Below are 17373 nucleotides of genomic sequence, written 5' to 3' on the forward strand. Positions count from 1 at the left end.
CTCAAATCTTTATTATGAGATGAGTAACACTGTCTTGTTTAAGTGTCTAGCTACCTCCATGTACATACTGCTGGTTCTCTTTGGTGTTGAAGGCAAAGAATATCTTCCTCCAGCCCGTGGCATTGGCTAGGGCCTCAATGTCAGGCATGAGTTTATCACAGTGACCCCTCACAGTCTGTTCCCAGAACTCTGGAGAGTTGCAGAGCTGGGATATCCCATTCCGTATTGAAATACAACACACACACACAGACAGACAGGCAGACAAACACTAGCTCACTAACTAAACCCAGATCATATTTTCCTGGCCATGTTATAGCCTAACTAGAGCCCTGAGGTTTTCCTTGTCCGTTCACATGGTCAGTAAAAACTCAGGGCCCTTAATGAAAGAATGTGCATATGAAAGTAAAATGTGCTTTTGTAAACTATTTGGGTGCACAATATGGACTGGTTTCCTGGACACATTAAGACTAGTCCTGGATTTAAAAGCAAGCAATGTCAATGGGCGGCAGGTAGCATAGTGGTTAGAGCGTTGAACTTGTAACCAAAAGGTTGCAAGAACGAATCCTGAGCTGACAAGGTAAAAATCTGTTGTTCTGCCACTGTTCCTAGGACATCATTGAAAATAAGAATTTGTTCTTAACTGACTTGCCTAGTTAAATAAAGGGTAAAAAATATATTTCAAAAATGGAAATTCTCTTATTATGAATCTTTTCCCAGGAGTAGATTTCATTTTCATCTGAGAAACCTGTCCTTTGGGTTTGTAAAGCCCAGGCTCACCCTGTGGAACCTCTTTGTGGTCTGTGCCAGCAGTGCAACGTCCTTCAGTTCCAAGAAGGCCAGGATTTGGAGCAGTAAGTCATTCGGCAGGCACTCCAGGTAATCAAAGTTCCCATGGCACAGTGCTTGGGTGCACTGTAAAATCTGCTGGCCAAACACCACACCTACCTGTTCTAGAGAAGGAGTAGTACATACCTACTCAGGGCAGTGCACTTTTCAAGACACCAACAGAACCACGTGTATCTACACAAAAACAAATACAGTAGCTGATGTAGGCTTAAAGAGTTTCATGGCAGAGACTTGTAATGGAAACCTTACGCTGCATGCAGGAATCATGCAAATGGTCATTGTGGGTCTTCTTATTTTCTCCAGGTGCAGCACCCTTGAATTCAATCCGCAAAGAAATCTTCCACGATCTCCATATCACCTGAAGAGAAATTAAAAAATAAATAGGCCCGTTATACAACTCAGTTCTCTCCAATCATCAGAGCCTTGTAGTTAATGATGTGTAGCCTTTCTCCACAGGCACAGTCCAGCATTGTGCTGATAAAGTAGACTATCTGTTTTTAACTCTCAGTAATCCCAAGATACATATCAAATGGATGATAAAATATAATAATTTACCTCAGTTTAAGTGACAGTAAGCTGAAAAAAATATATTGTAGGAGGGGGCCCCTGGCCATTTATTTCAAACAATTTCTTGCCAAGTAAAGACGCCATTTTTAGACGCTAAAGAGTTTCTATGACAACGGAGAGAAAACAACAGCGAAATATTTTGTGTGACAATGAAAGCGAATTCTATTCGCAACTGTATATTGAGTGATTGATAATTTAAGTATATAAATAAAATAATGATCAACCCACAATGTCATGTATATTTTCGAGAAAACAGTTGGATTAGGGGGTCACGACCCAGCGGATTAATATTTCGTCGCTATCCTATTGTGAAATATAATTGTACATTTTCTGAACACAACTGTAGACAATAGTAAATACATTCAGTAAATTGTTATTGAATACATGTATTTATTTGGCGCAGGTTTGTTTCATTGTCGACTTTATCATCTAAATTGAAAGTAGTTCCGAGCGGAAGAATGGGGCACTTTAGAGCGGAGGTATATTGCAGTTGCAGGTACCTCAGCTGATGTGAAGGCTGAGAGAGTGGAGTTGGTGCACTGTCTGTTACAACTACAACACTGGAACAAATAGGTAATAACATAATATATTTAACGTTCAGTGGCGTCTTATTCAGTAGTTTGGGGGTGGCCTCATTGATAATATAAGACTGAAATACTTGTGAGGAATGGAGTATCCGTCTCGCGAAAAAAATATGGTTTCCAATTGTCATCTCTCGAATCCTGTTCCTGCTTTCTCTGTGTGATGCAAGCAGCAAAGAAGGTTCAGAGGCCATTTCGTGTTGCAATTTCTCTTCCATAAACATAGGTAGCTAGTAAAACAAAATAAGCTCGCTAACCAAACAATAACTCTTGAATTGGAAATGGCATACGGTTAGCCAGTGGCCGAAACAAACATTTTAGCTAGTTGGTTGGCTACCAGCTAGGTACCTCGCTATATAGCTAACGACGTTAGCAATTGTCTAAGTTAGCGACATTTGTTAGCCGGTTAACACTAACTTTTTAGCTAACTTACCTAACCCGATATTGTTCGGGTTAAGGTCAACATGTAACGTTAGCCACTTTTTAATATTATGTTAGATACTAACGTTAGCTGGCTACCACCTTGCAACTTGTGTGTAAAAGTTAAGTTATCGTGTTATTGAATATGGCATTCCCCATTTAATAGAGCTAACGTTAGCTAGCTACAGTAATTTATAACGTCAGGCTAGAAAGTAAGCAGGTAACTAATTTAACATTGCTAACTAGCGGCAAGAAACGTTAGCTTCCCATTTGGCTAGCCATTACTAACCAAGTAAACGCTTGTTCAGCTAGCTACATAGCTAACGTTACTTTTAAACCTTGCGTTTCTTACACGTCGACAGCTGGCAAGTTACTGAGGCGATACAATAATTATCAAAACTAGCCAGCGTGATCTACCGTTAGCTATGTAACTAGATTCTGTTAGCTAGCTAACGTCAGCTAAATACAAAACTTAAATGACCAGATTAACGTTAGTTAATGCCGTGTGAATATCGTTGGATGTAGTTGGTCTGACATCCCATTTGAACAACTATTAAATTAACGTAGCTAGCCTGTCCTAACAAGAAAGCTAGTTAACGTTAGCAAGCTTGCTCTGGTGCGAAGTTAATGTTAGTCCTACCGATGTTGCCATTTTCGATGGAAAGATTAGACAATTGTTATTTAGATTTGCTAGCCATTCCCTTTGAGGTGGTTTCCATGCTAAAGTTAACTACATGTTTTTGTGCGGTTGTCTTTAACGTTAGCTGAATGTTTAGGACAACAATCCACCACCTACGCATTTTCATGTCACATAGCTCATCTTACATTCATACATAGCTAGCTAACATGTTATTTGCGGACTTAAATGTATTTTTACATTAATAACCAGACATTTTAGCCAAGTCATACGTTATCGCTTTACAATCTGGAAGGTGCCATACTAGGCTCTTTGTCTATTGGTAGCTAACTTTACTGTCAAATTGAAATTACGGGACTGGGTTTGCTAACCACCTAGCTGGTGCTAACTACGTCAGCATGAAGGCCGCTTTGTAAAACGAGCTTGAAATTAGTGTAGGCTAATAAAAGCCAGTTATAATGACAGCTATTATAGTAATCGAAGTAATGAACTGTCTATTGTATATGACTACAGTGGAACATGGTAAAACACTAATTGTCAGTTGGGACGAATAAATAAAGACTAGGATGGAGTCAGAAGGCCTGGCAAAGATGGCCTTGCGAGTTTGTCAATTGTATTCTTATTTTATGATCAATATCGCAGTTAAATTGGGTCTTAACATGAGTGACGGCATACATCGGGCGTGAAGAACATGTAGCTAGTTTATCAGATTTCAAATGTTAAGACGTGCATCATAATCAACTCACGAAATAAGTCTGATCAAATTCCATATTTGAGTCCCCTCGACTCTTAACATGAGCATTTACTTAAACTCGCGTGTTTATTGTAGGTGAGCTACTGGAACGTTACATGGTGAAGGCCCTTTACTGTGATGTAGCCTATGATTATTTTTTTTACTTAGAATGCAAGGCCTGAAATATTCATTTGTCATAGTGCCATATTTCATTGGATATTGCTCATGTGGATTTGTGTAGGATCTTTAGTGAATCATTGATGGTGATACTTTGCTTAAAGAAATGCATAGCTAATTAATGGAAGCAGAAATGTTGTTTACAAATCAGCATGTTTGTCTACCTACCATCTTACTGTGTTGACTCTAGGGCTGGGAATTGCCACAGACCTCTATGATATTATCATGATACTTAGCTGCTGATACTATATGTAATGTGATTCGATATGTATTGTGATTCCATACTGAGATTTTATTGTGATTTGATGGTCCAAAATATTGCTCACCATACGTCTGTCTGCTGCATAGTGATGAGATGCATGAGAGAACAGGTTTTGATCAGTCATGGAAATCAGTGCTGAAAACACATTGGCTCCCTAATTAAAAAAATATAAAAGGGTAGTTGCGTTAATCAGAACCAATCTGTATCTGGTGGGACTAACATTTGCCTCATGCAGTGGAATGTTGTCCCACTCTTCATTGGCTGTGCGAAGTTGTTGGATATCTTGGCAGGACCTGAAACATGCTGTCATACACATCATTCCAGAGTATCCCAAATATTTGTATTTATTTATTTCACCTTTATTTAACCAGGTAGGCAAGTTCTCATTTACAATTGCGACCTGGCCAAGATAAAGCAAAGCAGTTCGACACATACAACAACACAGTTACACATGGAGTAAAACAAACATACAGTCAATAATACAGTAGAAACAAGTCTATATACGATGTGAGCAAATGAGGTGAGATAAGGGAGGTAAAGGCAAAAAAAGGCCATGGTGGCAAAGTAAATACAATATAGCAAGTAGAACACTGAAATGGAAGATTTGCAGTGGAACAATGTGCAAAGTAGAAATAAAAATAATGGGGTGCAAAGGAGCAAAATAAATAGACATGCCCAATGGGTGACATGTCTGGTGAGTATGCAGGCCATTGACATTTTCAGCTTCCAGGAATTGGGGCCTTGCATTATGCTGAAACATGGGGTGATGGCGGCAGATGAAGGGCACGGTTATGGGCCTCGGGAGCTCGTCACGGTATCTCTGTGCATTAAAATTGCCATCAATAAAATGCAACTGTGTTAGTTGTCCGTAGCTTATGCCTGCCCATACCATAACCCCACCGCCTCTCTGGGGCACTCTGTTCACAATGTTGACATCAGCAAATCGGTTGCCCACACAACACCACCTGCCCGGTACAGTTGAAACCAGTAATAATCCATGAGCACACTTCTCCAGTGTGCCAGTGGCCATCGACGGTGAGCATTTGCCCATGGAAGTCGGTTACAACGCCAAACTGCTGTCAGGTCAAGACCCCCCCGGTGAGGACAACGAGCACACAGATGAGCTTCCCTGAAGGTTTGTGCAGAATTTCTTTAGTTCAAAAGCACAGTTTCATCACCTGTTCGAGTGGCTGGTCTCAGACGGTCCCACAGATTAAGAAGATGAGTGTGGAGGTCCTGGGCTGGCGTTGTTACACGTGGTATGCGGTTGTGAGGCCAGTTGGACTTAACACCAAATTCTCTAAAACGACATTGGAGGCTGTTTACGATGGAGGGATGAAAACTGCTCTGGAGGACATTCCTGCAGTCAATAAGCCAATTTAACACTTGAGATATCAGTGGCATTGTCGTGTGATAAAACTGCACATTTTAGCATTACATTTTTTTTTGTCCCAGTACAAGGTGCACCTGTGTAATGATCATGCTGTTTAATCAGCTTCTTGATATGCCACACCTGTCAGGTGGATGGATTATCTTGGTAAAGGAGAAATGCTCATTAACGGGGATGTAAACAAATTGGTGCACAATTTGAGAACTAAGCTTTTTGTGCATATGGAACATTTCTGGGATCTCATTTTTCAGCTTGTGAAAAACACTTTTATATTTTTGTTCAGTGTATATAATATGGAATCTCAAAGTTGCCTGTTGCAGAATCAAATTATATTTTATTTTTGCGTATAATACAATATGACCTAAATTTGGAAGTGCATTAATGAATGTCAGCCATAATTTAAGAGTGACTAGTATCTGATTCTTGCATGAAGTTGACCCCCTTTTTTGCACTGTGATTCTCCCTTTCCTTCCAGTTGGGGTTTTTACTCATGGCTGTTAAGTTCCTCTGTAATGCGTTTTGATGGCAGTAGGCCTAGGTCAAATTGTATTTGTCACATGCGCCAAATACAACACGTGTAGACATTACAGTGAAATGCCTACTTACAAGCCCTTATCCAATGATGCCGTTTTTAAGAAAATGTATTAAGAAAAATACAAATAAATATAACAAATAATTAAAGAGCAGCAGTAAAATAACTAGTGAGGCTTTATACCATGGGTGCATTGTACCAGTGTACAATGTGCGGGGGCACCGGTTAGTCGAGGTAATATGTGCATGTAGGTAGGGGTGAAGTGACTATGTATAGATAATAAACAGAATACCAGGGGGGGCAATGCAAATAGTATGGGTTGCCATTCTAGCTGTTCGGGAGTCTTATGGCTTGGAGGTAGAAGCTGTTTAGAAGCCTCTTGGATTTAGACTTAGCGCTATGGTTCCGCTTGCCGTGCAGTAGCAGAGAACAGTCTCTGACTAGGGTGGCTGGAGTCTTTGGCAATTTTTAGGGCCTTCCTCTGACACCGCCTGGTATAGAGGTCCTGGATGGCAGGAAGCTTGGTCCCAGTGATGTACTGGGCCGTACACACTACCCTCTGTAGTGCCTTGCAGTCGGATGCCGAGCAGTTGTAAATCAGGCAGTGATGCAACCAGTGATGCAACCATGCTCTCGGTGGTGCAGCTGTAGAACTTTTTGAGGATCTGAGGATGCATTGCGTGAATCAAAAAAGGTGAAATAAAATTGGAACCCCCGCTAAGCTGTTAATTTCAGCCTCCCTGGCATTCTCACCTCCACTCTATTAGAAGACAAATGTAAATATCTAGATTTACTTATTTTCAAACTGCAGCGTTTTTCTTGTGAAATTGGGCATTTGCTTTTTAGATTTAGCAATTCAATTCAGGGTTGAATCAAGTCTTGTGCAACAGAACAGCACGCCATTGGTATCTCAATATCAAGGTTGGAGGGAACTGTCAATTATCTTACTCATGATTTGTATTCGTGGCCTGTACGATATCACCATTCTCCATCAATATGGCTTGGATATAGACACGTGGGTTGTTTAGCAACAACCGATTCATGCACAACTTTGGGGTAAAAGATTATTGACATGAGTTATATTTAGTCTCAAAGTGAGAGTATATTTTAGACATATTTCACGTCTATGCTAATAAGTTAACACGTCAAAACAAGACATGCTATCAAGATTAGTTATGCGCCGATATAACATTTTTGGCGGATTCTGATATTTTCCTTGGCAAAAGAGAAAATACAGATTTTTAAGCGTTCTAGTACAGTTGCATAGTTGAAACACACATGGATGCAGCGGTCTAAGGCACTGCATCTCAATGCAAGAGGTGTCACTACAGTCCCTGGTTCGAATCCAGACGGTATCACATTTGGCTGTGATTGGAGTCCCATAGGGCGGCGCACAAATGGTCTGGGGTAGGCTGTCATTGTAAATAACATTTTTTTCTTAACTGACTTGCCTAGTTAAATGAAGGTTACACACACAAGTTATTTTGTTGGTATTTACATATGTCCCCATTACCAGTAAAACAATCAAAACCTATTTATTTCACTTGCTTGCTGTGCTGTTTCGTTGTTCAGTCGTTTCATTCTCACCCAGGATTTCTATAGAATGCCGTTTAGGTCTTTGTTTGTCAAAGATACACATTAGATGTGTCAAATAAGCCGGTTGACCCATCAGGACCTGAATGACTGCACGTCACAATTTAACACACGTTAAAAAAAATGTAGTTATTACACTATCACTCATATTTCATATGTCACAGCGTTTCATCAGTACTTATGCTATGATGCTGGTTGTCTCGGGCACCTAAAGTGCTGGTCATAAAAATTAAAAGGCTAGCTAGCTCATGGATGCAAACTGTTCTTCCCCAAAAACGTAGCAAAACATCTGTTTCAGTAGCTGTAATTAGCTAACTATATAGCTACGTGTAATAATCTAAAATAACTAGGGATGCACGATATATCGGAATAGGCCGATATTAGCTAAAAATGCCAGCATCGGTATTGGCCCGATGTCTAGTTTAACGCCGATGTTAAAAACCAATGTCTATGCAACAGTGCATACCTATGTAACGTAGGTACATGGCGTAATAACGCCACGTGCAACACATTATTCATAACCTAGCCCACAATGTCTGCTGTGTGGCTTGAGCAGTCAAATTCGAGCAGCCGTTAGAGTCTCACTGAAAATGTCTTACAACTCCATTAATCCATTAACGCCAGGATAATGCAATTCATTGCCCTTGACAATCAACCATTCTCTGTCTTGTGTGAAGTTGGCTTTCGCCGACTGGTTGAGCACAGTACACATGTTGCCATACCGGCGTTACACAGTAATAGCGTCACTGCTATTAGCCTCACTCCATACTGTGGAATGTCGTTTGGGTCTTTGCGTGTCAAAAAAGATGCATGTCAAATAAGTTGTGTTCTGAATTTGCACGTGCAAGCCAAGCGCCACCACTATCAGTAGTACTGTCAAAGCTGTACAACAGAAGTCTGCAAACAAGCGCACACTGGCCACGAACGATGTGTTTACAATACCGTGTTGGTAATAAGGCATTACTTGTTCCACCGCAACTTCTGGGGTAGCTAGCTTTAGCTTGGTACCTAGCTAGCACCAGCCTGAAAACAATGACCAGTAGAAACTGCAGTCATTTTCATTATTCTTAGCAATGATTTAGGAATCTTGTGAGTAGCCACTTGTTCGCCTATTGAAATTTAACTTTAATTCATGAAAATAAATAGCTAGCCAGCTACTTAACCCTGTTGCCCAAAGCTAATGTTATAAGCAGCCAGCTAGCTTCAAGTGGCTAGTAAGGCTCGAGCAGGTTGTTGTGAAGCTAGCCACAATAAGGATTAGGCAGAGTAGTGGAATTTGCGGTTTGCCTTCAAAATTAAAGTGGCATAATTCTACTATTTGTATTAATTTACATCATTGTCAATGACATACTTTAATTTTGATGTAAATTAATACATATAGTTGAATTATGCCACTTTTATTTTGAAGGCTAACCGCAAAGTCCACTATTGTGGCTAATCCTTAATGTGGCTAGCTTCACAGATGCGTCCGACCACCATTAATTAAATAAGAACTGTTATAAATTTGGGTTATTCGTTATTTTCGCTAGCTAGCTATATAGCTACTGAAACAGATTGTCGTTTTGCTATGTTTTTGGGGAAGACCGTATATATATTTTTTGTGACCAGAACTGTAGGTGCGCGAGAACTCTACCGGCATCATGGCATATGTATCGCTGAATCGTTGTGACGTGAAATACGAGTGATAGTGTAATAACTATGTGCAAAATTGATGAACGTGTTAAATTGACGTGCAGTCATATTCAGGTCCTGATTGGTCAACAAGCTTATTTGACACTCAAAGACCCAAATGGCATTCCATAATATGAGAAATCCTGGTTGAGAATGAAACGACTGAACAACAAAACTGCACAGCAAGTAAGTGAAACATTTTTTGATTGTTTTACTGGTTATGGGGTATATGTAAATACCAACAAAATTACTTTTGCGTGTGTGTTAGAGGTCGACCAATTTAATCGGAATGGCCGATCAATTGGGGCTGATTTCAAGTTTTCATAACAAACGGAAATCAGTATTTTTGGGGACAATTTTTTTTTTAAAAACAACTTTTTTTACACCTTTATTTAATCTTAATTTAACTAGGCAAGTCAGTTAAGAACACATTCTTATTTTCGATGAAGGCCTAGGAACGGTGGGTTAACTGCCTCGTTCAGGGGCAGAACGACAGATTTTCACATTGTCAGCTTGGGGGATCCAATCTTGCAATCTTACAGTTAAAGTCCAATGCAATAACGACCGTTGCACTCCACAAGGAGACTGACTGCCTGTTACGCGAATGCAGTAAGTCAAGGTAAGTTGCTAGCTAGCATTAAACTTATCTTATAAAAAAACAATCAATCAAATTCACTAGTTAACTACACATGGTTGATGATATTACTAGATATTATCTAGCGTGTCATGCATTGCGTATAATCTGACTGAGCATACAAGTATCTGACTGAGCGATGGTAGGGACAAGCAGGCGCGTAAGCATTCATTCAAACAGCACTTTCGTGCGTTTTGCCAGCAGCTCTTCACAATGCTTCAAGCTTGCGCTGTTTGACTCCAAGCCAATCAACTCCCAAGATTAGGCTGGTGTAACCAATGTGAAATGGCTAGCTAGTTAGCAGGGTGTGCGCTAATAGCATTTCAAACGTCACTCGCTCTGAGACTTGGTGTAGTTGTTCCCCTTGCTCTGCATGGGTAATGCTGCTTCGAGGGTGTCTGTTGTCGATGTGTTCCTGGTTCAAGCCCAGGTAGGAGCAAGGAGAGGGATGGAAGCTATACTGTTACACTGGCAATACTAAAGTGCCTATAAGACCATCCAATAGTCAAAGGGATATGAAATACAAATCATATAGAGAAATAGTCCTATAATTCCGATAACTACAACTTCTTACCTGGGAATATTGAAGACTCATGTTAAAAGGAACCACAAGCTTTCAAATGTTCTGAGCAAAGAACTTAAACAGTAGCTTTCTTATTTGGCATATATTGCACTTTTACTTTCTTCTCCAACACTTTGTTTTTGCATTATTTAAACCAAATTGAACATGTTTCATTATTTATTTGAGGCTAAATTGATTTTATTGATGTATTATATTAAGTTAAAATAAGTATATTCAGTATTGTTGTAATTGTCATTATTACAAATAAATGTTTAAAAAAATAGTCCGATTAATCGGTATTGGCTTTTTTGGTCCTCCAATAATCGGTATCAGCGCTGAAAAATCATAATCGGTCGACCTCTAGTGTGTGTAACCTTTTATTTAACTAGGCAAATCAGTTAAGAACAAATTCTTATTTACAAGGATGGCCTACTCCGGCCAAACCCGGAAGACGCTGGGCCAATTGTGCACCGCCCTATGGGGCTCCCAATCACGGCCTGATGTGATACAGCCTGGATTCGAACCAGGGACTGTAGCGACGCCTCTTGCACTGAGATGCAGTGCCTTAGACCGCTGTGTCTGTGTGTGTGTTAACTATTTAACCGTAATAGAATGCTTAAAAGGCCCCAAAACTTTAATTATCGGTATCAGGTTTTTTGGTAAGTAAAATATTGGTATTGGCCAAAATTGTCATGGGTCCATCACTGCTTTTAAATCTATATGCTTCTTTGTTTTAATTTAGTTTACAGTTATTTTGGGCCTGTTGTCATTGTCTCATTGGATCAATCTGTCATCTATCTTTGGTCTGATCAGATTTAGAGGTGTATGTCTCCGTGTGATGTTTGGCTGAGGCTCATTGATCTTGCATACTGCCCTTTACTGCCTTCAAACAAATGGTAATGTGAGTAATGATTGTTTTGTTAGGCAGGGGCTTGTATCAGGTGTACATTTTTGTGATTCATTTACCAGGTCTGTGTTTACACAGGCATCCCAATTCATGTGATCATTTAGTGGGGTTTATGGAATACTTTGAGTAAAATGGCAGCATTGACATCAATAGCCAACACATCTGTCCATTGGATTTTACTTTGTTTGGGATCATGGTAATCGCAAGGGCACCCTGATGTCTCACCCATGATGTCTCACCCATCTTTACTCTCTTCTCCTCGGCCTAGTGAATGGTAGTGTCTAGAAAGGGTATGTCCCTTCAGGAGAGAGGTGCCAATGTCCAACCGGCCTAATTCCAATCCAGGGGGGTCACTGCGCCGTTCACAGAGGAACACTGCTGCGGCCCAGCCACAAGACCATACAGTCGCAGGAAGGTAAGTCATCGTTGTCGACCCCCCCCCCCCCCCCCCCCCCCCCCCCCCCCCCCCCCCCGAACATCTATATCTGTGTTCTCACATGTTTGTGTGTTTGTTTTGGTGTGCTTATTTCTTGGAGTCTGTCTGTTTGAACAAGTAAGGGAATGCTTGACGTTCATTCTAATGTATTACAAATGTCTTAAGCCTTTCCAATGTGTTGAGTTAAAGGAAAAAGCATTATTTGGTGTCTTGTGTATTAATCTTCAGGTATATTTAGATTGTTTTTGCATGGTGTTCTCCAGAGGAATTCCTTGGAGCAGTACAGGATGGGTGAACAATGATGTGGGAATGACTTAATCAAGTCTTCTAATAATGATATGGAGTGATTTACACAAAATCTACACTCACTTGCTCTTTAATTCCCCACCTTACAGGTTGCAGTCAGAGCAGGTAAAACATAAAGCAAATTCCCCTCCTGAAAGTAGAAGATCTAAATCTAAGGCTTCCAAAGCCGCACCCAGCTCAGCCTCCGGCCAGTCCAGAGGGCACAGCTCAAGAAGGTACCCCTCCTCTCTCCTTTGCACTCACTGTGTGTTTGTGGGGTCTGCTTTTGACAGACTATTGCGCTTAGATAAAAATGTAACTAACTATTGTTTTTCAATCTATAGCGCCAATGGCTATTTACTGTAGGCCTAAATTAACTGAATGGAAGCGTTGTACTTAATCACTTTCCAGTTTGGACACTGTGCTAAAAGGTTCTCTTTTTCTCCTGTCCTCCACCGCCCTGGGAGTAGCAGTCTGTCACTGTCTGTGGCTTCATTTGTGCTGCAAGGCAACCCAGAGGCCGCAGGTACATCAGAGCGAGAGCCAACAGGACACCAATCCAAGACTGAAGGCACCACCCGAGGGTTGAAGAGAAATTCTGCACCTGACCTTAACACCTACACCCCCACCCCAGCCAAGAAGTCAAAATCCAACCCCCCACCCAGAGACCATACCACTGAGGCCAAGAAAGGCACTGCCAAATCCTCCAAGAAGAGACCCTTGGCTCCAGAGCTGCCTACAGGCCGTGGCCAGAGCAAGAAGAGCGGGGCCTCTGGGGCTTCACCGAATCTTAAACGGAAGAAGGCTGACTCCCTCCCCTGTCTGAGCAGCACTGCTGGGTCGCTCCCCAACCGTACCGACGGCAGATTTGCAAAACCCACCAAGCTGGCGTCGAAGTCGGCCGCCTCAGCCAAAGCTGGGTGTAGCACGGTGACTGACTCCTCCTCTTCTGCCTCCACCTCTTCCTCCTCCTCCACAGGCACCAACAGTGCCACCGCCACACAGGGTGCCAGGCTCAAGCAGGGCAAAGACCAGAACAGGGCACGTCGTTCCCGCTCCGCCTCCAGCCCCTCTCCACGCCGAAGCACCCGTGACAAGGAGCAGGCCAAAGCCGCCGTCTCGTCCAAGTTTGAGTGGGCGGCCCGCTTCAGTCCCAAGGTCAACCTGCCAAAGCCCAAACTGTCCCTACCCAGCTCCTCCAAGACAGAGACCGCCTCCAAACCTGGACCCTCAGGACTACAAGCCAAACTAGCAAGTGAGTTTGTCCTGCCCTCTCCTCGTACCTGTGTGTACCGTGTCACATTTCCCTTCAACCAAGGGGGAGTTGGGTTTGGGGTGCTCATATTTGTGATGGTGGTGAGCCAGCCAGGGTCCAAGGGTTTGCTTCCTTCAGGTTCAAAGGTTGTAAGGCAGTGTGAGCAGCAGTCTTTGGAGGGTCGTTGTGGTGCTCTGGTAGAGGTTACACTCCGGGATTAAATGTCACAGGACCCTTGTTGCGGCTTCAGTTACAGAAACTCACTCTGCACTGGGACCTGCTGGGGTGACTGCTTCTCACACCAGGCACACTCCACCACACACACACACCAGGCAGGGATTAACCCTGCGCAGACAGTCGGTGCTGATAAGCATGCATGGACACACAGAGCGAACCTTGCATATAAACTCCCACAGACACACATGTAACTGATATAGGTGGTCCAAATTTGCTTCTTTGTTCCCTTTGGCCCTAACCCTTTAAAGTTTACAGATCTGGAGTGTATGGATTAGTATAAGTGTAGTGGTTAACCACATTGCCTAGACTGCTGCGCCACTCGGGAGGCCTAAGGCACTGCATTGCAGTGCTGGATGTGTCACTACAGACCTGGGTTTGATTCCGGTCCGTATCACAACCGGCTGAGTTCGGGAGTTCCATAAGGCGGCGCGCAATTGGCCTGGTGTCGTCCGGTTTAGGGGAGGGTTTGGCCAGGGTGGGCTTTACTTGCCTCATCTCGCTCTAGCAACTCTTTTTGGCAGGCTGACCTCGGTCGTCAGTTGAACGGTGTTTCCTCCGACACATTGGTGCGGCTGGCTACCGGGTTAGGTAGGTGGGTGTTAAGAAGTGTGGTTTGGCGGGTTGTATTTCGGATGACTCATGACTTGACCTTCGCCTCCGGAGCCCGTTGGGCAGTTGCAGCGATGAAACGAGATCGAAATTGGGGAGAAAATGTGCCTTAAAGATCTGCAAATACCTGGCTTGACTGTTTCAGGTTTCAGTACCAGGCCAGCCTCAAACTATAAATGTAAATAATCTGTCTGGTGGCTCTACTGTAGCCAGTTGGACTGTGGCGCAAATGGATATTTGTAAAGGACAGACTGATTTTACTACAGCCTCTCAGGTGTTAGGTAGGTGGTAAGGGCTCGCTAACGTGCTTGGAGACATTACATTTTTGCTGTCAGATCAGACACAATCAGCCCTGAGGTTAGAGGTCACAACACAGCGATGCATTATGGTAATTGTAGTGTAAGGTGAAGGTCAGACTGGCTGTAGTTTGTTTTGAAGAAGAGTGACTGCATGGCTCAATGTTCAGACTCGTACTGTTTTGAGTTTAAAGCTCCTAGGTGGGTTAGGGGGGAGCTGTCACAAATGTAGTGCATGCGGGTGAGTGGAAGATGATCAGTGTGTTCTGGTTTGGGGTAGGGGATTCCAAGATGGTAACTGAGGCTGGGCACGCTGCCACAGGGCCCAGCTCCAAACATGTGACCTAGGGGGGGGGGGGGGGGTGCGAGTGATTCACCCACTTTTATTAAGGGGGGAGGGGCACATTTTGTCACTTGTAGTGCACACTGTCACACACACATCTTCTCAGTCTGTCCTCTCTGCTGCTATAATGGTGAGTAAGCTAGATTGCATGGTGGGTGCGCGGTGTGGCTGTGATGGCACGCAACAGGCTTCCTGCTGTAGCAACAACACATTGCCATTTTGATTATTCTGTTGGTTAACTGGTGTTACTGGGGGACATGACTGAGGTGTGTGGTTGCGTTTGTGGCTACTTGAAAAGGTCAGTCGGTGTCATATTTTTGCATTCTGTTGGGACCCTCAGGTTTAGCATGAAGGTTGTTCTGTACTAATGAGAGATGGGCTATTTATACTCTCACCCAGTGTCGGTGGTACTGTGCTCTTGACTGAGAAGAACACCAGAGCTGTCAGTGTGTGACTGTCCTCCCTTACTGTTATGAGTGACTGGTGCCGACCCCCTCTGAACCAGTCCTTGCTATGCTCTTGACCGTTATGTCACTTGTCAACCACTAACTACTCCTGTACTTGTCAGTTAAAATCAGGGTTGGGGTAAAAAATTTAAACTTTAAGGAGTAAACTGAAATTCCAGTTTTTCTACTGGAAAAACACCCCTTATCACTCCCGGAATTGATTGGGTGAAATATCTTAAGCCACCGTTTGGTTAGTAATGGTTGTAGACTAAACCGACATTGTATAAAGTGGCATCTCTGCATAGCTCAATCATTTGCGTTACATATACAGTGGGGCTAAAAAGTATTTAGTCAGCCACCAATTGTGCAAGTTCTCCCACTTAAAAAGACGAGAGAGGCCTGTAATTTTCATCATAGGTACTCTTCAACTATGACAGACAAAATGAGAGAGAAAAAATCCAGAAAATCACATTGTAGGATTTTTAATGAATATATTTGCAAATTATGGTGTAAAATAAGTATTTGGTCAATAACAAAAGTTTACCTCAATACTTTGTTATATACCCTTTGTTGGCAATGACAGAGGTCAAATGTTTCTGTAAGTCTTCACAAGGTTTTCACACTGGTATTTTGGCCCATTCCTCCATGCAGATCTCCTCTAGAGCAGTGATGTTTTGGGGCTGTTGCTGGGCAACACAGACTTTCAACTCCCTCCAAAGATTTTCTATGGGGTTGAGATCTGGAGACTGGCTAGGCCACTACAGGACATTGAAATGCTTCTTACGAAGCCACTCCTTCGTTGCCCGGGCGGTGTGTTTGGGATCATTGTGATGCTGCAAGACCCAGCCACGTTTCATCTTCAATGCCCTTGCTGATGGAAGGAGGTTTTCACTCAAAATCTCACGATACATGGCCCCATTCATTCTTTCCTTTACACGGATCAGTCGTCCTGGTCCCTTTGCAGAAAAACAGCCCCAAAGCATGATGTTTCCACGCCCATGGTTCACAGTAGGTATGGTGTTCTTTGGATGCAACTCAGCATTATTTGTCCTCCAAACATGACGAGTTGAGTTTTTACCAAAAAGTTATGTTTTGGTGTCATATGGTCAGATGAAATTCTCCCAGTCTTCTTCTGGATCATCCAAATGCTCTCTAGCAAACTTCAGACGGGCCTGGACATGTACTGGCTTAAGCAGGGGGACTCGTCTGGCACTGCAGGATTTGAGTCCCTGGCGGCGTAGTGTGTTACTGATGGTAGGCTTTGTTACTTTGGTCCCAGCTCTCTGCAGGTCATTCACTAGGTCCCCCCGTGTGGTTCTGGGATTTTTGCTCACCGTTCTTGTGACCATTTTGACCCCACTGGGTGAGAACTTGCGTGGAGCCCCAGATCGAGGGAGATTATCAGTGGTCTTGTATGTCTTCCATTTCCTAATAATTGCTCCCACAGTTGATTTCTTCAAACCAAGCTGCTTACCTATTGCAGATTCAGTCTTCCCAGCCTGGTGCAGGTCTACAATTTTGTTTCTGGTGTCCTTTGACAGCTCTTTGGTCTTGGCCATAGTGGAGTTTGGAGTGTGACTGTTTGAGGTTGTGGACAGGTGTCTTTTATACTGATAACAAGTTCAAACAGGTGCCATTAGTACAGGTAACGAGTGGAGGACAGAGGAGCCTCTTAAAGAAGTTACAGGTCTGCGAGAGCCAGAAATCTTGCTTGTTTGTAGGTGACCAAATACTTATTTTCCACCATAATTTGCAAATAAATTCATTAAAAATCCTACAATGTGATTTTCTGGATTTATTTTCTCTCAATTTGTCTGTCATAGTTGAAGTGTACCTATGATGAAAATTACATGCCTCATATTTTTAAGTGGGAGAACTTTCACAATTGGTGGCTGACTAAATACTTTTTAGCCCCACTGTAATTGCTCATAAGTGATGGAAATGGATAAACTGG

General features: G+C 42.6%; 1 protein-coding gene and 1 pseudogene across 4 annotated transcripts in view; one reads left to right on the top strand and one right to left on the bottom strand.

The window, feature by feature from the left end:
* Positions 1-46: 46 nt before the first annotated feature.
* On the bottom strand, positions 47-1497 carry LOC139386352 (F-box only protein 36-like; annotated as a pseudogene).
* Positions 1498-1753: 256 nt separating this feature from the next.
* LOC139385598 (E3 ubiquitin-protein ligase TRIP12-like) overlaps positions 1754-17373 on the top strand; it is a 45522-nt gene continuing 29902 nt past the window's right edge. For 3 of the 4 annotated variants that reach the window (XM_071130798.1, XM_071130802.1, XM_071130801.1), the window contains exons 1-4: positions 1754-1986; positions 11781-11927; positions 12344-12469; positions 12704-13488. In XM_071130798.1, coding sequence (XP_070986899.1) covers positions 11830-11927; positions 12344-12469; positions 12704-13488 — 1009 coding nt within the window. In that variant the 5' untranslated portion in view covers positions 1754-1986; positions 11781-11829. Of the gene's footprint in view, positions 1987-5238; positions 5359-11780; positions 11928-12343; positions 12470-12703; positions 13489-17373 lie in introns of all 4 variants that reach the window. The other variant, XM_071130799.1, reaches the window with a different exon arrangement.

The sequence above is a fragment of the Oncorhynchus clarkii genome, chromosome 27, assembly GCF_045791955.1.
Source record: "Oncorhynchus clarkii lewisi isolate Uvic-CL-2024 chromosome 27, UVic_Ocla_1.0, whole genome shotgun sequence".
Taxonomy (NCBI): Eukaryota; Metazoa; Chordata; class Actinopteri; order Salmoniformes; family Salmonidae; genus Oncorhynchus; species Oncorhynchus clarkii.